Below are 19476 nucleotides of genomic sequence, written 5' to 3'. Positions count from 1 at the left end.
TTATTAGATTTATTTCCCACATTTTTTTAACAACTCGAAGCAGCTTACACCATTCCTCTCCTCCTGCTCTCAGTCTTATCCCCACAACAACAATCCTGTGTTGGGCTTAAGAGTGTGTGACTGGCCCAAAGTCATCCAGTGGGTCCATGGCTGAGCAGGGACTAGAACCCAAATCATCTGAGTCTCGGTCCCACGTTCTTAACCACTAAGCCACACTGGCTCTTGACCTTTATTACTTCCTCTAAGGAGCTCATCACCTCCACTTGAACTTCACAACAATTCTGTGTAAAGTGGGTTAGTATGGTTGCTCACTAAATGAGTCCCATGAGATGAGCCAGAAGTCAAACAACCATGCTGTTTAATTTGAAGGGCTCAATCCATACATGACATTTGTGTGGAAGAATTGTTAATAACAGGAAGTTAAGATAATTTTCCAGTACTGAGTTTGGAAGAGTCTAGACTCAGGAAACTGTGGTACCAACATCCAAAATGAAAACATAGGTAGGAAGCTAGTGGGTCTAGAAACAGTTTGAACTGGAAGATGCAATTCCAGTTCTCAAAGCACCATTTTTACTGGCCTTTAATTGCTCTACTAGCATCTCTATAAACTATGCTGTACATTCCAGAAGTGGTTATTTTGCAATTATATTGATAGTAGTAATACTTGACACATGTTTAGTGCATGCTTGTTCAAAATGTTTCAGTTATTATTTTGATGAATCCTACAACAACTCTGCAAAGTCAGTATTATCCTCATTTTACAGATTGCAGAGAAAAGAACATGGAACAGTTTGCTTAAGGCCACCTACTGAATTCAAAGCCAAGACAAAATTTTAACCAGGGGTTTCTTGATTTGCACATCTTGATCAACTCACTGTTGGTGTAATTACATCAAATTAAAATGGAGTTACAAGTCACAAAATATTCTACTTGCAGAATTCAACCTTCTGTGGCACAGATTCATTAGCATCTAGTCAATGGATTCTTTCTCTGTGCTGAATATTAACCACATTCACCCAATAAAATGGGAACAGGATCTCTCTCTCTCTCTAGCAACTTCATATAAAGCCCTATCCACAGATCAAAGCATTATGGTTCTGTTTTTATGTACCAAACACAAGCTTCTGCAGCAAAGATAACAGGCTGTATGTTCCATTCCCATTTCATGGGCAGCTCAGCTATTGCAAAGTCATCCGTTTCAATTAAATTAAGTTCACCCTGCTATGAAATGCCTTTCACTTAGAAGATGTGTGCCAGCACATCTCTTTAGTGGGTACAACAGCCTTTTTACTTGATGTTAAGAACAAATATGCCATTAACCAGAAAAGCCCTTTTCTTCAGAGCAACCACTTACTTTCCCATAGCCTCCGCTCAAAGCACTGATTATACTAGCCTTCTCCAACCTAGTGCCAACCAGAAGTTTGGGACTTCAACTCTCAGCATTCCTGGCCACAAGTCCTGCTGGTTGGTGCTGAAGCCCAAAGCATCTGGAATGTACAACACTGAGGAAGTATGACTTATACCCATCTGGATTATTCATTTCAAGGACCCATATCCTTCAAACCTAAATATTTATGGACAGAATCCTATGCAGATTTTCCCAGGAACAACTCCTACTGAACATAGCAAGCAACTACACTTTAAGAGTATAACTGAAAGAAAGATAGTTGGGCTTCTATTCACACTCATAAGACTCCCTATCGAGCTCATTTGCTGATAGCCAAGTCCTGCTGAACAGATATGATCATATTCCTAAACAAACAATTTTAGAATCACGAAGCACATGCTATTAAATGCCTTAAGTTGATTTGCATCCCAAGAGCTGTGGACTAAAACAGTGGGATGGTCTGCACATCAGGATGCTGCTTGCCATGGCTTGTTTCCTCCTTAGTCGTCCCAGCCACTCCCAACAGATATCCCAGGGACCTTCGCAGCAGAGTATTGCATTTTCCTACTGCTGTCATCAACGCAGATCACAACAAAATGAAATTAATACATTAAAAGTCATGCAGGAACCCTCAGCCTACATGAAGCATAAGCAAGTTTTCCTCACCGATCTCCCTCTGCCTTCTAGAATTCCTCCTTCAGGGCACCTGATGACAGTCCCCTTTTCTGCTGCCCTTTCTCCAAGGATCTCAAGGCAGCACACAAGGTTCTCACACTGCCCCACTCCAATTGCATCCTCACAATTGCCCCATGAGTTATGTCACACTATGAGTTATTGGTTACACATTGGCTATTCATGGACCATTCGCACCTGGATCGTAGTTTAGCATGATGATGATGAGCCACAGAGAGCCTCGGATTTACACATTCTCCATCTCCTACTCTTCTGTTGTGGCTGTATAGCCTAAACTATGATTAATTTTAACTATGGCTTGTGAAAATATACCAACTTAGTCAATTATGGTTTAAAATTGGCTTGTTTCCAAATACCACAGATAAAACTAACCAGAGTTTTGGATTCCAAAACTAGTTAGTTTAAAACAGAAGCAAAGCATCCACAGTTCCCCTTGTGGCCACACCAGAAAAGGAGGAACACAGTGTACAATCCCAAGACTTGCTACAACTCATCTGCATATTAAACTATGGTTTAGTGTCACATTGACATCCAGCTACAGTATGTATGTTTTCAAGCCTTTAAAGTTGCACTGAATCACATTTCCAAAGATCTCTTCTCCCCGCACATGTGATACTATCAGATTCCTATTGCTTAATTCATCCCCCACCAAAAAGCAGCAGCAGCAGCAATGACAATGAAGTCACTGCTGCCGTCACCACTGTCATTTTGGGCTGCTGCAGTCTTGCATCTGTCCAGCAAGCAGGACTTGCTTTAGAGTACGCATCTTTATGACCAGGTTGCAAGCTAAAACAGTAATATAAAAAGACACATTCAGTATGCTCCACATTTTCATTTGTTAAGTTTCTAATGCTATATGTAAAAACACTGTATGAGAAGTTAGGATTGTTGCAGTTTTTTCACCTAGAAAAATTAGCCTGAGATGCACCAGCTTAGTCCAAGACACCAACTAAAGTATAGCATTCATGGATCATGTAACATCAACCCAGAATAAAGGATATTTATGGTCTGTCACTGAAACATGGTTGTCCTTATGCGCAAACCCTGCACCATGTGGTTAACAAACAACCCAGAATTCACTATCCAACAAACCATGGATTCTTTTCCTGGGTTGTTATGGTTAACAACACAGTTAAACCACAGTTCAAGGTTTGCACACAACCATAGCTGGATTGTCATTATGTGAGAACCAGGAAAGCAAGACAGAAATTTGAGCCTAAATCCAAGGCTTCTTCTGACTTCTGTTACAGCCATCTCTGCATCCAGGTCTATTTCCACACTACACAGGTGGAAACTTGTATACTGACAAGTGTGTGCTATTATTTGCATAATCCAATCACTGAATATGTTTATTCTGGTCACAGAACTTCAATTCTCGAATGGTGTATTTCTAAGTGTCCTGGACGCATAGTAGCTGTAACTGTGAGATGCTGAGGCATGTGATGACGGTATATAAAAGTTTTAAATTAAATAAATAAATAAAACTGTGATGCAAGGCTGTCTTGAAGAATAAACTGACAACTTTGGAAGCTCTACATGATTGGGACAAGAAGTAATAACAAACACATTTTTCTAATGCTAGATTAGCCCCAGAACTAATTAAGTCACTCAATTGCATTACAGGAATAAATGCTGAGAAAAGCTGTGAAAAGCCTGAACTGAAGTTGCCCTGATGCTACAGTTGAATAATGCATGTTTTATCAAGGACTAACAAAAACCATGATAAACAGGAGACAGAGAGAGACATCCCTCCCCCTCCCCTCATCGTGGCCCAGTTATTTACACAAATACAATGGAAGGTGTTTCGGTATGTAACTAGCCTGTAGCTTTCCTAGAAAGAGATCTGCTAAGAAGCCATCACAAATTGCTACAGAAATAAGAATTGCAGCCAGCATAACAGCTATAGCACCAACAAGCTGTCTAACATTCAAATCATACCTGACTGGCTTGTTATTGTGCCTTCCATGAGCTGATAAAACTCAATAGATCAGTATTTTAAAAACTTGGAGAGAAGCTAACTGCTTTTAGCTGCTGTTACAAGACATAAAGATAGACAGCAAGTGGTAAGTTGCACCAACAATGTGGGGATAATCCTTCCCTACTTTATGGGGTTGTTCTAAGTTATTTTCAATGTGCTGCACAGTTGACACATTGACTGCTGAAAAAGCAAAATCTTATTGCCACAATAGTATGTTTAGATGAATCTTAACTGAGCGGTTTGATTTAGGGATAACTTGCACCAAAGTGATCAACATTTAATTTTTTGCAATTGTACCTTATCCTATATCCATAGGATTCAAGATGCATAGCATGTCCTAGGTCTTCAAGAACACCCTTTGAAGAGACCATTTACGGAAATGCAAAGTCATCTGACCCACAATGTGGGCAGAAGTTACTGGCGAGCATGGCAGGGCAAGGTGACTGCAGCACACAGCTGCATAGTCACACCTGTCTCTTTCCAGCCACAATGATAAAGTTACACGTAAGGAAAGTTTGCCAGTGGAAAAGGAAAGAGGAGAAGCGGGTCAAAGCTGCAACCATAACTTCATCCACTTTACAGTAAAAGCTGTGCCCAGTGATAGCATCATCCTGTTCTCTCACATTCTCAGTGCTGCTTTCTCCTGCTTCACTAGTTTTCCATGCTAACAGAATGGAGGAGTCAAACATCTTCCAGACAGCGCTTCATAAACTTGGTCACCCATAGTTCCATACCAAATACCATCGTGGCATAAATGCACCTTCCTTCCCCAGCCTATAATCCCTGCCAGAGCTGGGGTACCAGAACCAAGTGGAGCTCATAAGAACTGTGGAATATCTTTATCTGCTGTTCTCTTTTACTCCAAACATGTAGGGACTCACTCATTTGACTTTTACTTCATAGCCAGCCACAGATCCTAAATGCAAAGCAATGTGACTTGATGGAAAGTTCAGTGGGAGGCATCTGACACACCAAAGGAAGCACAAGAGTAAGTTTAAGTGTTCTCTTGCCACCATCCCAACACAACTTCTAAATAATAAATAGGTACCTTTTACTCCTAGAATGAAGCAGCAGATGTATAAGTAATGAGAATGAAGTCTTTGGAGCAGAGATGTTACTTGCTTTTACATTTTTAAAGGACCTGACATCCCTAAAATGACTCCATCACAAGATAAACTTACTTCCATCCCCATATGACTGACCGCCTCCCCTCTACTGCTACTGGAAGATTTCTGTGCCTGGCCAAGCAACTGGAAGGATGACGCTTTGAGGCTGAAAAATCTTATTCTTCTTCCAATCTTATTCTTCTCAAAGGAGTCAAATGTTGAACTGTATTATACAAGGCATATATTTATCAGGGAAGTAGGTTAGGGGAAGATGCCCTTATAACAACATTCCACTGGACATTAAGCAATGATACATTTATAGCTTTACAAATTAAGTAATGGCAATCATTTTAAATTGCCTTTTAATGTAATTAACATTTCTGTCTCTTACTTCAAGGATGTATGGGGCAGATCTGGATGAACCATCACTTTTGTATATCCTCACCTAACTTGCTCAGGGTGACACAGGGCTGGATGCCTTCTCACCCACAGACTTGAGAGACCCGCAGTCAAGAAACACAGCATAACCCCTGCGAGTTTTTCTTTCCTTGGCTATTTCTTCCACTTTGGACAGAGACACATAGCTGAATACCCAACACAGCAATGTTCCCCTGAACTGCTGCACACAGACAGCAAAATAGATTCATAGTGCCTACCATCAAAGAGTTTGCACAGACCTCATAAAAGAGGATATAATTGTACTGCAAGCACTCAAAGGTGAACCTGAAGACTCAGCAAGGATGCGAACCCTTGCTGAACACACTGCCAGATCCATTTCAAGACACACAATATCTTCTAGCATAGGGAAGAGCAAGTGGCGCCCCTCCCCAGATGTTGTTGGACTTCAACCACCATCAGCCCCAGCCAAATAATCAAGAATAATGGGAACTGTAGTCCAAACTCTGGAAAGCACGGGTTTCCTGTCCATGTTGTAGTTTAACCTTCATAGTTCTTTGTTATGTTTACATCAATATTTTAACACTGGTTTCAAGGGTTCAATTAATAGGCAGTCTTTAAAGTACAAGTGGGCAATGTTACTTACTAGTGGTAAGTAACTGGGGGATTCAGTTGCCATTGCTTTCCCTCTCAGCCATCCCTGCACTCATGTTCAGACTCAGGCCTGAAGATCTTACAGTATGTTCCAATTAACTTTCCCATATATAAAGCAGAAGTCAGCTTCTCCCAAATTTGGGCACAGCACTCCCTGCTCCTGCAATGCAGATCACATGAAAAATTCTGCTGTTTGTCAGAATTTTAATTTTATTCAGAACAGGTGCCTGGAGTCCCCTTCCTCTCCTCCCCTTGAGTTGTCCCACACTCTCCCGACTGTGCTCCAGAAGGTCTCCAAACTGCAGGCTGATACGTTGCATGGGAGGCGGCAACAGGGAGCGAGACCTGCAACCCAACAAGAACACGCCTGTCAAGTACTCCGAGAAAGAATTACTGGACAAGGTCAAAGCTCAGTGGCTGAACGCAGGCTTTCCATGCAGAACAGTCTTCCCCAGCGTGGTGCCCTCCCCTTGTGCTCCACTGCAGCTCCCATCATTCCCAATCAACACAGCCATGCTGTCTAGCAATCAGAAAACCCATAGTCCAGCATGTCCACAGGGAAGGAAATTGAGGAAGGCAGAGGCAGAAGATTCCAACCCCAACCCAGAAAATCCCAATCCAAACCAGATTTTCCGTTTTTCTGATATAGCAGAGTCAGAAAAAACAGGGTGAAGAAGCTGTCCATCCAGAGTAGACAATGCTAGACCAGAGGGCATTTGGTTCAAGTCACTTCAGCAGGGATTTCAATGGAAGAAATGCATCCAGAACAGATTCCAAATCATGTACCACAAGTGAGAAAATTAAACAGCAGCTGCAGTAGCAGTAAGCACTGTGTTGGACTGTAGGACGTACAAGAGCCCTTCCAGCACCAAAATCATCTGAAACCATTAGAAGACACCTGGGATTCCAAGTGGTCCTCTGGAAAGAATGCCCTGCCTTATTTTCAATCTAACTTCACTGGCTGGGGAAGGGAAAACCATTTTGCTGCACTGACCATGACAGGCTCATACCCAATAGAGAGTCACAAGAACATTAGGCAACGGAGAAACCCCCAGTGCCTGAGTGACTAACCAAGGCAGAGGGGTAGCAGTGTATCACCGGCTTGTGACACCTTGAAGACAATGCAAAGTATTTTGGTGCAAGCTTCATGGAGGCTTGAAATCAATTCTAGCCCATAAACACCTATGCAATATTTATGTATTGCTTTTATGTGTTATTTAATAGCTATATATGGCCCCCAGAACTATTTACAGAAAAGAGTAAACTGATTGTCTGTAAGCTGTCACAAAATTATTCTGTATTTTTATATAGGGTTTTTCCCCTTCCAATGAGCAGATATGACTTCTTCAAAGGCAGAGAATTCTTCTTTTCTCATAAGCTAAACTCAGCAATTCTTTTAAGATGTGGGGTGGGGAGGTGCCTAAAGCAGTATGCATAGAAAAAGTTTGGCTACATTGAGTTGATAGGGGCTAATTTTAAAACTAAGTTCTAACTCCACAGGCCAAAAGCATGTATGCAAACATTCACTCTCCATATAAAATACAAATACAATCACCAAAAAAAGTTTATTAAATTATTTAAGCTTCATGCATGTTAATAATTGCAAGCTCTGTTTGCAAAGTAACATTTTACTTAGAAGGATAATTGCCCTATGATCAGGCAGCCTTTAAAAAATAGAGCCTGAGGAATTGTTTCATAATGAGGCTGAAAGATTTAACCTTATTGAAGAAAACATAATCCAATTGTATTCCATTAGGGGATCATATTAATTCTAAAAAAATTATAAACAGTAAAGCTATTGAAACTATGACCAAACAGCACCAGGCAAGAATGTTAACTTTCTCTTTGTAGAGAACACAAAACCATGTGCATCAGGCCGTTGCTAATGATTTCACCACAGACCAGGATTATTTTTACATTCCAAGCCCTAGCAAGTACTTATGGGGAGAACATTCTCGTATTTTCAGTACACAGATGTATTGTCTTAAGTTTCATATCATGTGTTGCAGCAGCACCGAACTCAATGGGTGCATCATGCAGGCATTTCAAGACTGACTCGCTGCTAACACAATGCATGCTTTCTGGATCAAAGGGTGTTATTTTTAATTAGTGCCAACCTACCCATGCTCAGTGCTGGCTGTATGTATAATAGTCTGCATCAATATTCTTGGTAAAGGATATTCTTTGCATAGGTTATAAAGAAAATATATAAAGAATATGAGAGAGAGAGAGAGAGCGCACGCGCGCGCACGCACGCAAACAAGCAATATTCTTTGGAGCAGCAATTGCCAGCTGATAAGTTAAAGAACATAAAGAAAAGCCATGCTGGATCAGACCAAAGGTCCATCCAATGCAACGCTCCATTCACATGGTGAGAAACCAGGTGTATGCAGGATCGCTCAAGCAGGACAGGTAGAACAGCACGACCTGCCCAAGCTCCTCAGAAACTGGTATATGCAGGCATTTCACCTCTGAAAACAGAGGTAATACAAAGCCAGCAAGACTAGTAGCTATTCATAGCCTCCTCCAAGAGCAATGTTATGAAGCATACGATTCTTACAGGAATAGATCAGCAAGTTTTGAAGCATAGCATGCTGCAGCACCTTAAGCAATTTTACTTATAAGTTAAGGGTTGAAGACACAAGTCCTGACCAGGTCTGCCAGCAGTTAACTTGGTAAAAAGCTGCAAAGAGACTGCTTCAGAGGAGGCCCTCCATCCTACAATGCAGATAATTACTTAAGGAAGGCATCCTCCTCACCCCGAGTCCATCATATAATACTGACTGAAATTTGGCACATGCAGCTTGGGTGGTCAGCTGGATAGCCGCAAACTGAGTCCACCAGGCTGCCCTGCACCTGCCTCTCTTTCAAAGCTGCTGTTTCTCTGCCACTTCCCCTTTGACATGTCTACTTCCATAAAATGGCCAGGCTGCCCATACCACATCTCACACGGTGCTGTCGCTTGTGAGAATACGAAGAAAGTGCATGGCCAGCAAGATGATGCTACTGTTAAAAGCAGAAGGTATCAGGCTGTGGGTGGAGGCTTGAGGAAGGAGGCCAGTCTCGTGCACAGCCAGAGTACTGTCTTTGGGCAAGAGAAGCCCTTTGGTCACAGCCCTAGCTGTGGAAGGTATGCCGATCTGCAAAGGATAAGGAACACCATTCCAGAAAACTTTTCACCACAAAGACTCCGCACCATGTTCCACAGGATCAACACAGACCATTGGCCCTATGGGAAGGAAGATGGCACAAGCAAGACAGGAGCGGGCAGGGGGAACATCGGGGCCTGCTCCAGCTAGCCTGACCAGCCCCGCAGGAAGAAGGGACAGCATGGCTCTGCTCTGCTGACAGTACTTAATTTTTGCTTCCTTCCTCATCCATTTTTCCTGGTGCACCACATCCTTGTTGGATTTTATGCTGACCGGTGGTAAGACACTTCAAGAGCATCCTTGCCTGAGGAAAATGATAAAAATACTTTAAAGAAAGAAAGAAAACCAAGGGAAAGAATGGAGAGAACATGTGCAAAGCCGCAATATACAGCTTCTGCTAGCTAACGTGATTTTTGCTCCTTTTAAAATAGTCATACATTGCTTTTCTGCTAGGGAAGCATCCGAAGTGGCCAGCAAAAGGAAACTTTACAAGTGTGAAGCAACTAATATACAATCCTAAAATACAAAACAGAAAGCTAACTAAAAATCTGGATGGCAACAAGCATTCATTTATATGGGCAAAGTGAAATTCAAAACATCCACTGCAATATTGATTTCCAAGCCTTCTGTCCAATTGGTTTAAAGAAAAAGAAAAACACAGTTCATGAGCTAAAATAAGCCATTAATCATCAGGTGAACAAAGTACAAAGCTGTATTTAAAAAAAAATGTGGTGTAAGCCCTTATCTTACATACCTGTTTGAATCTGTGTATTTTGTACTTTGAACACACAATACTGCAGTTATTTTTAACAGTAATATAAAACAGGGGTGCGATTTTTTTTTTTTAAGCAGCTTCATCCAACAACTTGAAAGAAAGGGCATCTTCAGAAATCCTGGGTATGACATGCCTAAATATACAAACATCAGTGAGAAATGTCACATCAAAATACTCAAAGCAAGCAAAACTAGACACATTTCTTTAAATCCTGATTCGTATTTATCTAGAATAGGCACTGATAATACAATGCAAAATGCAGTGCACAGATTTCTACACTTGACAAAGTCATGCATCACTGCCTACTTACAGTTTTCATGCCAGGCAGCCATGCTTATAACCTACTTATCAAAAGATGTTTTGAGTTATCTATTAACAAAGCTGACATTTTGCTTCACTGTATACATAAAGCTGCTGAACTTGTACAAAAATTCACAGAAGCATTGATAATTATGTCTGCCCCCAACTTACCGAACCCCTCCAGGGTTTTACAGAAAAGTGGGAGGTGGGGGAGAGGAATACAGACTATTGAAGCCACCACATCGCTCCCAGACACCCTCAGGGGAAAGATGTCAGAATAAGCGCTCAGGCAAGGAACTTTTAAAGAGCCTGTTTCATTCAGAATGGTAAATGTAATTGAGCCTAACATTCCACAGCTGGCTTGGGTAATTAATGCCAGCCCTGCACTGAAATCTACCATTGCATCCCTCTGCTTTCAAATTCATCTCAGGGTCAAATTAATGTTGTCAAAGCAACATACATGACAACAAGAAATAAACAGGACCACTGTCTTGCTTCTCTGCTACACTAGGTTTTGTTTCTTTCCTCTTCTTTCAAGCACCCAAAATATCATCACTCAGGTAAATGAACCTCATGGGTTACAACTTCTTTGATTCATACAAGAGAGATGGAAAATGCAAACTCTGTTTAAAAAAGAAAAATTAAAAGTTGACAGGGAAGGAATGAGTCAAACATCTGACCTTCCAGTGACAAGTAAATATGGACAAGATGGGACAGGTCATCTCATAATGGCTTCAGAATTTTCTTTCCTGCCATGAACCCCAAGCATGACCTGTTCTCAAGAGGGAAATAATGACATCCAAAGGTGTTTGGATAGTCAGAACATCATGCACACTGTTTCAAGATTCCTTACAGCTACCTCACAATGTGGAGCAATTCTGGGAATAGTGGTTTGCCTGACTGCATGACCAGAGGATATTTGAACTTTCCAGGTCAAAGTCTAAAAAATGACACCATACCAGATCTAGAAGACTGTAACTGTGCCTTGGGTAGGTCAGAGAGGCTTACTCTCAAAATACTTGTGCTCTCTTCAGGCTGGAATGTAAAATTATCTGAACAGGGTAAAGTCAGATTTTTCTACACTCTGTAACTTACTCACAGTCCATACCTAATTTCATAATTCATAGCCACCAACATGCAACCCAAGACAGACTTCACAATTCAGTTACAAGTTGAAGGACAGCTACCAAGATCAGCTCCAGGAAGTGCACAGTTTATCCCACTTCCAAGCTTTGCTCTTTTCATCCATACGCAGTGAAACTGAGTTTCATTTGGTCTCTTGTCCATTTCTCTTCAGAGTTTCATTCTCCAGCTTGCAAACAAAGCAGAAGAATTAAGTTTTCTGACCATCCTACTATTTGCATCCAGGGCATTCCACTGATTTGTAAATCTGCTCTTATTAATTTGGAGCCAGTATGGAGTGGTGGCCAATATCCTGCTTGAACCTAACCCTTTCAAAATGGAAATGACCATTTCTAGGATAATTCGATTTAGGACAAGTATAACAAGATTCCTGCTTTCTGGGAGGCACTAATAAAAGGAAAAGGCTATTACACTCAGTTGCTAAAAATGGGCCTTTCAACATTTATTAATTTGAGCATTTATTCTATTTCTTTATTTAAGGTGTAATCCTATACAACTTTAGACAGAAAGTAGTCTCTTAGCATCCTCAACCAGCAGATTACAAGTGGAAATACTAGACGGAGAACAAATGCATTGAGTCTCCAAGCAACTAGAGGGTGATAACACACTACATTACAAGGCAAGTCTGGCCCAAGGTACTTCAGTACCTGAGCTGAAGGATGTTCTCATGTACAAAACCTTGCTGGACTGGCAGTTCTTGTTGTGTGCCATCAAGACATCTTTGACCGATGGCAACCCTAGGAATGAAAGCCCTCCAAAATGTCCTGTCCATGACAGCTCCATTCAGCTCTTCTTCCAAGTTCAAGCTTTTATGGATTCATTCCATCTGATTTTTGGTCTTCCCTTTCATCTTCTGCTTTCAACTTTTCCTAGTATGATTGTCTTCTCCAGTGAGTCTTGCCTTCTCATGATGTGTCTGAACTACAACAGGCTCAGTTTTGTAATTTCTGCTTCTACAAACACCTCTGAATTGATTTGATCTAGGACTCACTTGGCTGTCTTTCTGCTGGCCCATGGTATCTGCAAAACTCTCCTCCAACACCATTTTTGGAAAGCATCTCTTACTTCCACATAAGTGTTCCCCCCCCCCACCTTATGCTGCTTCCCTTCACCCTCCCCAACATCTGTCTGAGGCAGCTTTGCCTAAAGGTTAACGCTAACTTACAAGGGGAGGAAAGAAAAAGCACCCAGACAGTTCACATCCCAGTACAGCCATGTGAAAACCCAAATTAGATTATCAAATTTCAAAGAGTCTGCTATATATTTGTTTATTCCTCAAAATACCCATCAAGATTTCTCTAGGAAGTCATAGTATTAGAATATTTCCAGTGGGTTGCTGACTCACTGAACTAGGGGAAGACAGAATATAGCAGAATGGAAGAAGGAATCATTGCTCAGAGGTATGTACATTCACCCCATGCTTGCCTCTGGCAAACAAGTTGGGCAGGTTTTGTATTGATTCATCAGCCTGCAAAAAATGTTTGACCAGCAGACTAGAATGGAAGGAGTTTGCCTGCACACCATGCGGAAGAAAGCCTCTCTTCAGGGCTGTCTACAACCTTAAACTAAACAGAATCGGTATCACGACAACATTCCAAGTGCTCAAGAGGATTCACTGATTACCAAATGGGTAACTTCTCTCATTTTAATGTGGAAGTCGTCAAGGTTCCAATCCAGCTTGAACCCAGAGATGCTCGGATGGCCTCAGGCAAGTCTTTCCACTCAATCCATAGCTTTCCACATCCTGAAGGCTCAGAAAAATATACTTGTAAAGCTTGCACAACAGGCTGGGCCCAGAGACAAGTGAACAGGAGTCTGCTAGTACAATGGCTCACTTCTTAGTTCTTCTACCTCCTGCAAACCTATTCCTGAGGGTTTGGGGATTCCATGGAACAGTTTGGAATGAGGCACAGGAGCTGCAGCAGGAGGGAGAAACTGTAAGAATTTGGCAGGGCTTCCTTAAAGTGCAATTCTGCTCACACAAGAGACCCCTGGATCCAGCCAGCATTAAACAATTGCTAAGGTTTTTAAAATCTTACCTCATACGCCAATTAAACACCAATTTTATTCATTTGCATGGTTTAAAACAAGCTTTTACAAGGATTAACATTAGTCCTGCTGTCCAATTTTGGAATCAGTCCATATTATGAACTCACAATTAAGTTCAGAATTTACTGCAAGCCTCAGAGCATACACTGTCTGCATCTAAGCAATGCCATATCTGGGCATGTGCTGAGTCAGTGCTTTAACCCCTCAGTGATCCAGGGCATCTGCTGTTGTTTCCTGAATCATTACTGACACACCTCTGACTCCAGGAGGATGACGCTGCGAGTCGATCTTTTTCTTCACATGTAAACATCATATCATGCAGGCAAGCAATGCAACACCAGCCAATTGGGAAGGGCATCCAGAATACACTGGCACATGACACCATACTGCATTACACAATTCCAAAGAACAGCTCTCAAGATGCACTTTAGTAACACACATGCACAGAAATAAGCACAGATGAAACAAGGTCTCATATTAAAGGAGAACTCTCATTTGAGCGCACATGGATAAATTCATTACGTTTCTGAGGAAATCACAAATTCACTTGGGGCATGTTTGCCCATCACTTAATTCGTCTCCAGAGCAACAAGGAGTTAGCAAAAGTGGTCTGAAATCACACTATAGTCTGCTCCAATATGTTGAATTGGGGGTGAAGAATAAACAGCAGAAAATAAGTGCATTTAAAAAGCAACAACAAAGCATATTTTCTAACTTCAGTACTTGTCATAATTTGCAAGCAACTTTGGTAACGCAACAAGTGATATATATAAATGATTGTAAACCACCCAGACAGCTTTGATTGTTGGGCGTTATAGACTTTAAATAAAGGTATCAGCTATACCAGATTATACATTTTGTCACAGTAACATGACTGTACTAACACACACATAAGTCACATAACTAGATCAGTTGGACCTTCTGCCCACAGCAGCATTCAGAACTACTGTTCAAATATGGTACTAACTTGCACTCTCACCAAAGTGGGTGGTAGCAAATCAAACACTGGTTTGAAAAGAAAGGTCAGAAATACTGATTTAAAGTTATGGAGATCCAGAAAAAGTGAGTGCACTTGCATTCATCACTGCATATAGAATAGCACTAAAGCTTTATTGAAGGCATAGCAAAAGATGCGACAAATATGAAAGAGGGCAGCAAAAATGTATTTCGATAATTTACACACTGCACACTGTTTTGAAAAAGACCCACACATGTTAGCGTACATCCTTCAAAAATACAAAACAAACCCCTTGTTACAAACCCTATTTAAAACATTGAAATAATGAGTATTTGCATAGGATACAGGGCAAGCACTGGTCAATTGTTAGCCTCCAACAAAGCAATCCTATGGTTGTTAAGGAAGCAATCTGAAGTCAGAGTTTTCTGGAAAAAAAACAGACAAAGAGGAGGAACAGAGACTACCTCCATCTCTGTGTCCTCCCTGGTGGCATTCCACTAGACGCCCTTTTCAGAAAGCCGGAAGACTTCAGGGCCCTGTGCATCCATGGCACCTGCTACTCCATGCTCTTCTCTACCTCCACTCAGGATCAGAGTGCTGGTCTTGGGTGAGGAGGGCACTGTGAGGAACAGGGAAATTCCTGTTTGGCGTTCCCCTCCCAAGGCCGCAGCACTTCCTATGGCTTCAGAAGGGGAACTCCACAATAGCCTGTGATCTCTAGCAGGGGAAACAGCAGGATTGCTCTCTAAGTCACAGTTGGAATCACTCAGAACTCCCCAGAGCATGGTTCTGATAATGCAAAGGCAATTTGCCTGGCAGCATTTACTCATGTCCATGGCAAAAGCACAGGAGGGAGAGGTAAGAAGCAGGGCCATAAGAGCCCATTCTAAGCTTTGAGGGCTAATCTAGAGAACAGCTAAGCCACCATCTGTCATTTTATGGGGGCGCGCCAGCCAAGGAAGAGAAGAGCAGCCCAAGGGCCCATCAGGTCTAGCAAGGGTGTCTTCAGAGCTGCGTGAAGCTATGCTATGCCATCACCACTAACAATGGTAATAGTATAGGCTGAATCAACCTTTCCATCCTGATTGTGGATAAAATCTCACCAGACAAACAGAGAACTGCAAGGTGCCAATGGAGGGATGCCCAGGTGCACAAGTACACTTGCAGAAGTCCGGAAGCTACCCAGCTGATCCCCAGGAGAGACCATTGAGCCAAAGGTTGGGATATGCCAATGGTGACTTGGTTGGCTTTATCACTGGTCACAGAGGAGCTGGCACTTTCCCTGTCAACTGCCTGGACTTACTTATTGACCTAGACCAGGGTCCTCAAACTTTCTGAATAAGGGGCCAGTTGAAAGGTGCCAGCGATGGGTGCGGGCTGCCAAGGTGCACAGAGAGCATTTTCTCCCAATGAGTCCAAAACTATCTCCTGGGCCAGCTTGCTTGCAAGGCAATCCTTTTCTCCGAGCGAGTCCAAACTGATCTCCTTGCGAGCAAGCTGGCACCTCACCAGGCACATGCTTGTGCATGTGTGGCAAGCTATGGCGGGCTGGATAACTGGCCATGGCAGGCTGGATCCAGCCCACGGTCTGTAGTTTGAGGACCCATGGCCTAGACATTTGAGCAGCCCAAAGACAAAAACTATGCAGCATCTTCACACAGACCCAGAGAGATCCAGAAGCATCCTGTTGCTAGGGGAGTCTGAACGAAGAAACATTCTGGATTTCAGCAAAGCAGAAAATAAACCATTTCTGGCAGGCAGTGAGAGAAGCAGGGGAGGGGGAAATAATCCATTCCCCATGCAGGATCTACTTTTGATACAGAGTGAGGGAGGCGGCTGGCAATCACATGCTGACACTTAAAAACACACATACACAGGCATTAGTCATCCACCAGGCAGAGCAACCCTACAGTCCGATTTGAAGGGATACATCAGCACAGGAGGAGTCTCTCTCTCTGGAAATTCCCCTAGGTCCAGTCAAATGAAATCTTTGTTTGACTCCCTAATAGAGTTTGCCACCAGACGCAAGGACTCCCCATTCAACAGACTGCAGAAAGCCTGCCTCAGACCCATCTCTGGCCAGAGGCACTGGTCATTTTAAAAAGAACATCCTAATCAAATGATTGCTTAAGGACTGAAGAAATGGACACAGGCAGTAAAATTTAAAACCAGGTCCCAAGGGAGGAGAACTGTGTGGCTCCAGCTACCCAGGTGAGTCATATTGTCATTCTCAATTATGGTCTTGGCTCTGAAACAAAGCAAGAAGCTCCTTCACGCTTTTTCCTAGGGTCATTCTGTTACTTTCAAATTGGCAGGATGGGGTTGAGGGGGAGGATAAGGATTAAAGGAAGAAGAGAAAACGCTGGACTGATTTGTGGCAGCATTAAAAACAATGAGCAGCAGTAAAAAAGCTCCCTGAAGGTGGCTCTGTCCAATGTAACTTTGTAAGGAGACAAGAAAACAAGCCAGCTCATTCACCTTCGGGAGGACAGAAGGAGACAGCAGGGAAACCTTTGGAAAAAGTACCAGAAAACCTGCCTGATTTTGGAGAATTGTTTTCCCACAGCAAGGTGACCAGAGAGGTGCGCAAACAAATGTTTCCTGTTGCTTGCCTGCCTGCGTGATCTCAACGAGACTAATAAAACAGTGGTTTGAAGCTGATCAGCATGTGACACTCACACCTGTGCTACCCTACAGTTCTCTTTCCACAGAAACATTCTCTCCCTTTTCAAGCACACCAACTACCATCCCAAGAAGGTGGACAAAGCAGCTGACCTGGGAGGAGGCGCACCTCTCCTGCTGCCTAGTACAGACACTTATTTGGCTTGACAAAGTGTCTGATGGAAGTCCAGTCATCTCTTATACCAAAAACTACTTCTGTAGCAAAAACACAATCAAGGGTTCTCCGAAGGGAACTCTAGTCCACAAAAGCTTATGCCATAGCAAGTTGGTCAGCTTCAGGAAGCCACAAATCATTGGTGTTTCTACTGCAACTGACTCAACATGGCTACCTTTCTGAAAAATGAAACAAAGTGGAAAATGAACTTGTCCAACTCAGTCTGTGCTGAGTCCTTTCCAACAGCCTGGCACACATTCTTTACAAATCCACCTTGTATTTTGGGATAAGAATCCAGCAGTCCATATAGCAGACAGTGATTAGTCAGTTTTCCTTTCAGGGGATAGCCAAGCCTCTTTCAGGATATTGCTCGTGCAGGTCTAAGACTTCAGGATATATTCTGTTTCCTGTCTTGCTTTATAACAATATGTGTTGCATTAGAATTTTAATAGTAAGTCACACCTCAGCCTAAAGATGAGGCAGATTAGAAATTAAAATACATCAGATTCAACCACACCAGATCTGTTCCATTCTGCCTGTTAGAAGCTGTAACAGAGTTGATCAAGTCCTATAAACATGGGGAGTGTTAGTCCTTTCCTAGATCAGGAAATTGCACCTGCGAGAAACAACTTGTATCAGGCCACAATGAAGTTGACACAAGGCACAAATCTATAGCTTATAACCTATAGACTGCAGCATTTTACAGCAGTAGCTTAGCAGACTATTAAAAACACTTTAAACTTGAGCCAGGTTAAGTCCTCTCTCTCGAACACAAGGGAATCATGAGCTAGAATTCCCACCAGACATTGGTGGCCTGGCTAAAAACAAGGTCTCTGAGCATATCTGGAATGTCTTTCCTTCTGCAACTTGTAACCACATCCAATCACACACTCATTAGGCCGTGTGAGAGAGAATCTCAGGTCAGAAGATGCTCTAATAGCATTTCTCTTGTTTGCAAATGAAGCACGAGCTCAACAGATCAGACCCTGCGAGCAAGTTTGCAAGGATGTGAAAGCCCCTCCGCAATCGATCGAAAGTCACTCTTTATCATAAACCGGGATGAGAAGGTGAGGGGGCTTCAGGTCGAGCAGCCAGTCCTCATCGCTCCATCTCAGGTGGAGGAGGCGGCTCAAGTTCGTCCCAGACCCGCACAAACTGCACCAGAAGCTCACAAGCGGACAACCTGCGGCGTAGAGAGGCCGGGCAGTCTCCCTGACTCAGGAGAACGGCCGGTCCTCCGCACAGAACAAAACAACGCGGAAAAAAGCGAGCATTGCAGAAGGGCCCCCCTCCCCTCCACCTCATCCCATCCCGAGGACCTTCCCGAACTGCTCAAGGAGCCCCCTAACCGCTTCCCTGAAACCACACCAACCAGCCGCTCTTTCGCGGGTTTCCCTTACCTTGTCTGACGGCTTTGAAAACAATCGGGTCCTTACAGCTCCGGATAACTCCCAGCACGTCGTAAAGGGGCAAGCCCGACACTCGGATGCCCTGCACTTCCAACAAAAGCTCCCCTTCGCCGAGTTTCCCGTCGCCGCCGCTGCCCGGCGCTGCCTCCCCTTCGCTGTCCGTCGCCGCCGCTGTCGCCCCGACGTAAGGAAACTCTCCGTATTCCGCTCCCCCCAGGATGGTGACCCCAAGCTGGCCCTGAGCGTTGCGGCTCACCGTGCACTGATGCACCTTGGTGGTCCAGTGGTTCTTCTTTTGGATCACTTTCGACATGGCGACTTCAAAGTTGCCGCTGCTTTTACAGTATTTATTTAGTTATATACAAATACCGGGTTGGGGGGAAGGGGAGAGGAACCGAAAAGCGCGGACGCAGAAACACACCCCCACCGCCGGTTGCCGCAAGCGAGGGAGGAAGGCAGCCCGCCGGGGCATCGAACGAGCCTTCCCCAGGCGCTCCCTGCAACTTTCCAGCCGCCCCACTCAAGCCATCATCGAGCAAACTTTGCCCGCTCGCCGCCCGCAGCCTCCTCCGGCGACGCCGCGAGCGCGGTTCCCATCGCCCCCTTCCGCAAATCCGCCAGCCCCGCTCGGATCGCTCCACGA

General features: G+C 43.3%; 1 protein-coding gene across 25 annotated transcripts in view; it reads right to left on the bottom strand.

Annotated features, from left to right (window-relative positions):
* Positions 1–19265, bottom strand: part of MAGI1 (membrane associated guanylate kinase, WW and PDZ domain containing 1) — a 522735-nt gene extending 503470 nt beyond the window's left edge. For 10 of the 25 annotated variants that reach the window (XM_044452074.1, XM_044452078.1, XM_044452082.1 and 7 more), the window contains exon 1: positions 18825–19264. In XM_044452074.1, coding sequence (XP_044308009.1) covers positions 18825–19146 — 322 coding nt within the window. In that variant the 5' untranslated portion in view covers positions 19147–19264. Of the gene's footprint in view, positions 1–18824 lie in introns of all 25 variants that reach the window. The other 15 variants (XM_044452072.1, XM_044452077.1, XM_044452084.1 and 12 more) reach the window with 3 other exon arrangements.
* Between the last annotated feature and the right edge of the window lie 211 nt (positions 19266–19476).

Source organism: Varanus komodoensis, unplaced genomic scaffold (genome assembly GCF_004798865.1).
Source record: "Varanus komodoensis strain SLA01 unplaced genomic scaffold, ASM479886v1 scaffold6_4, whole genome shotgun sequence".
In the NCBI taxonomy this organism is placed as follows: domain Eukaryota; kingdom Metazoa; phylum Chordata; class Lepidosauria; order Squamata; family Varanidae; genus Varanus; species Varanus komodoensis.
This window is presented reverse-complemented; position numbering and strand designations above follow the sequence as displayed.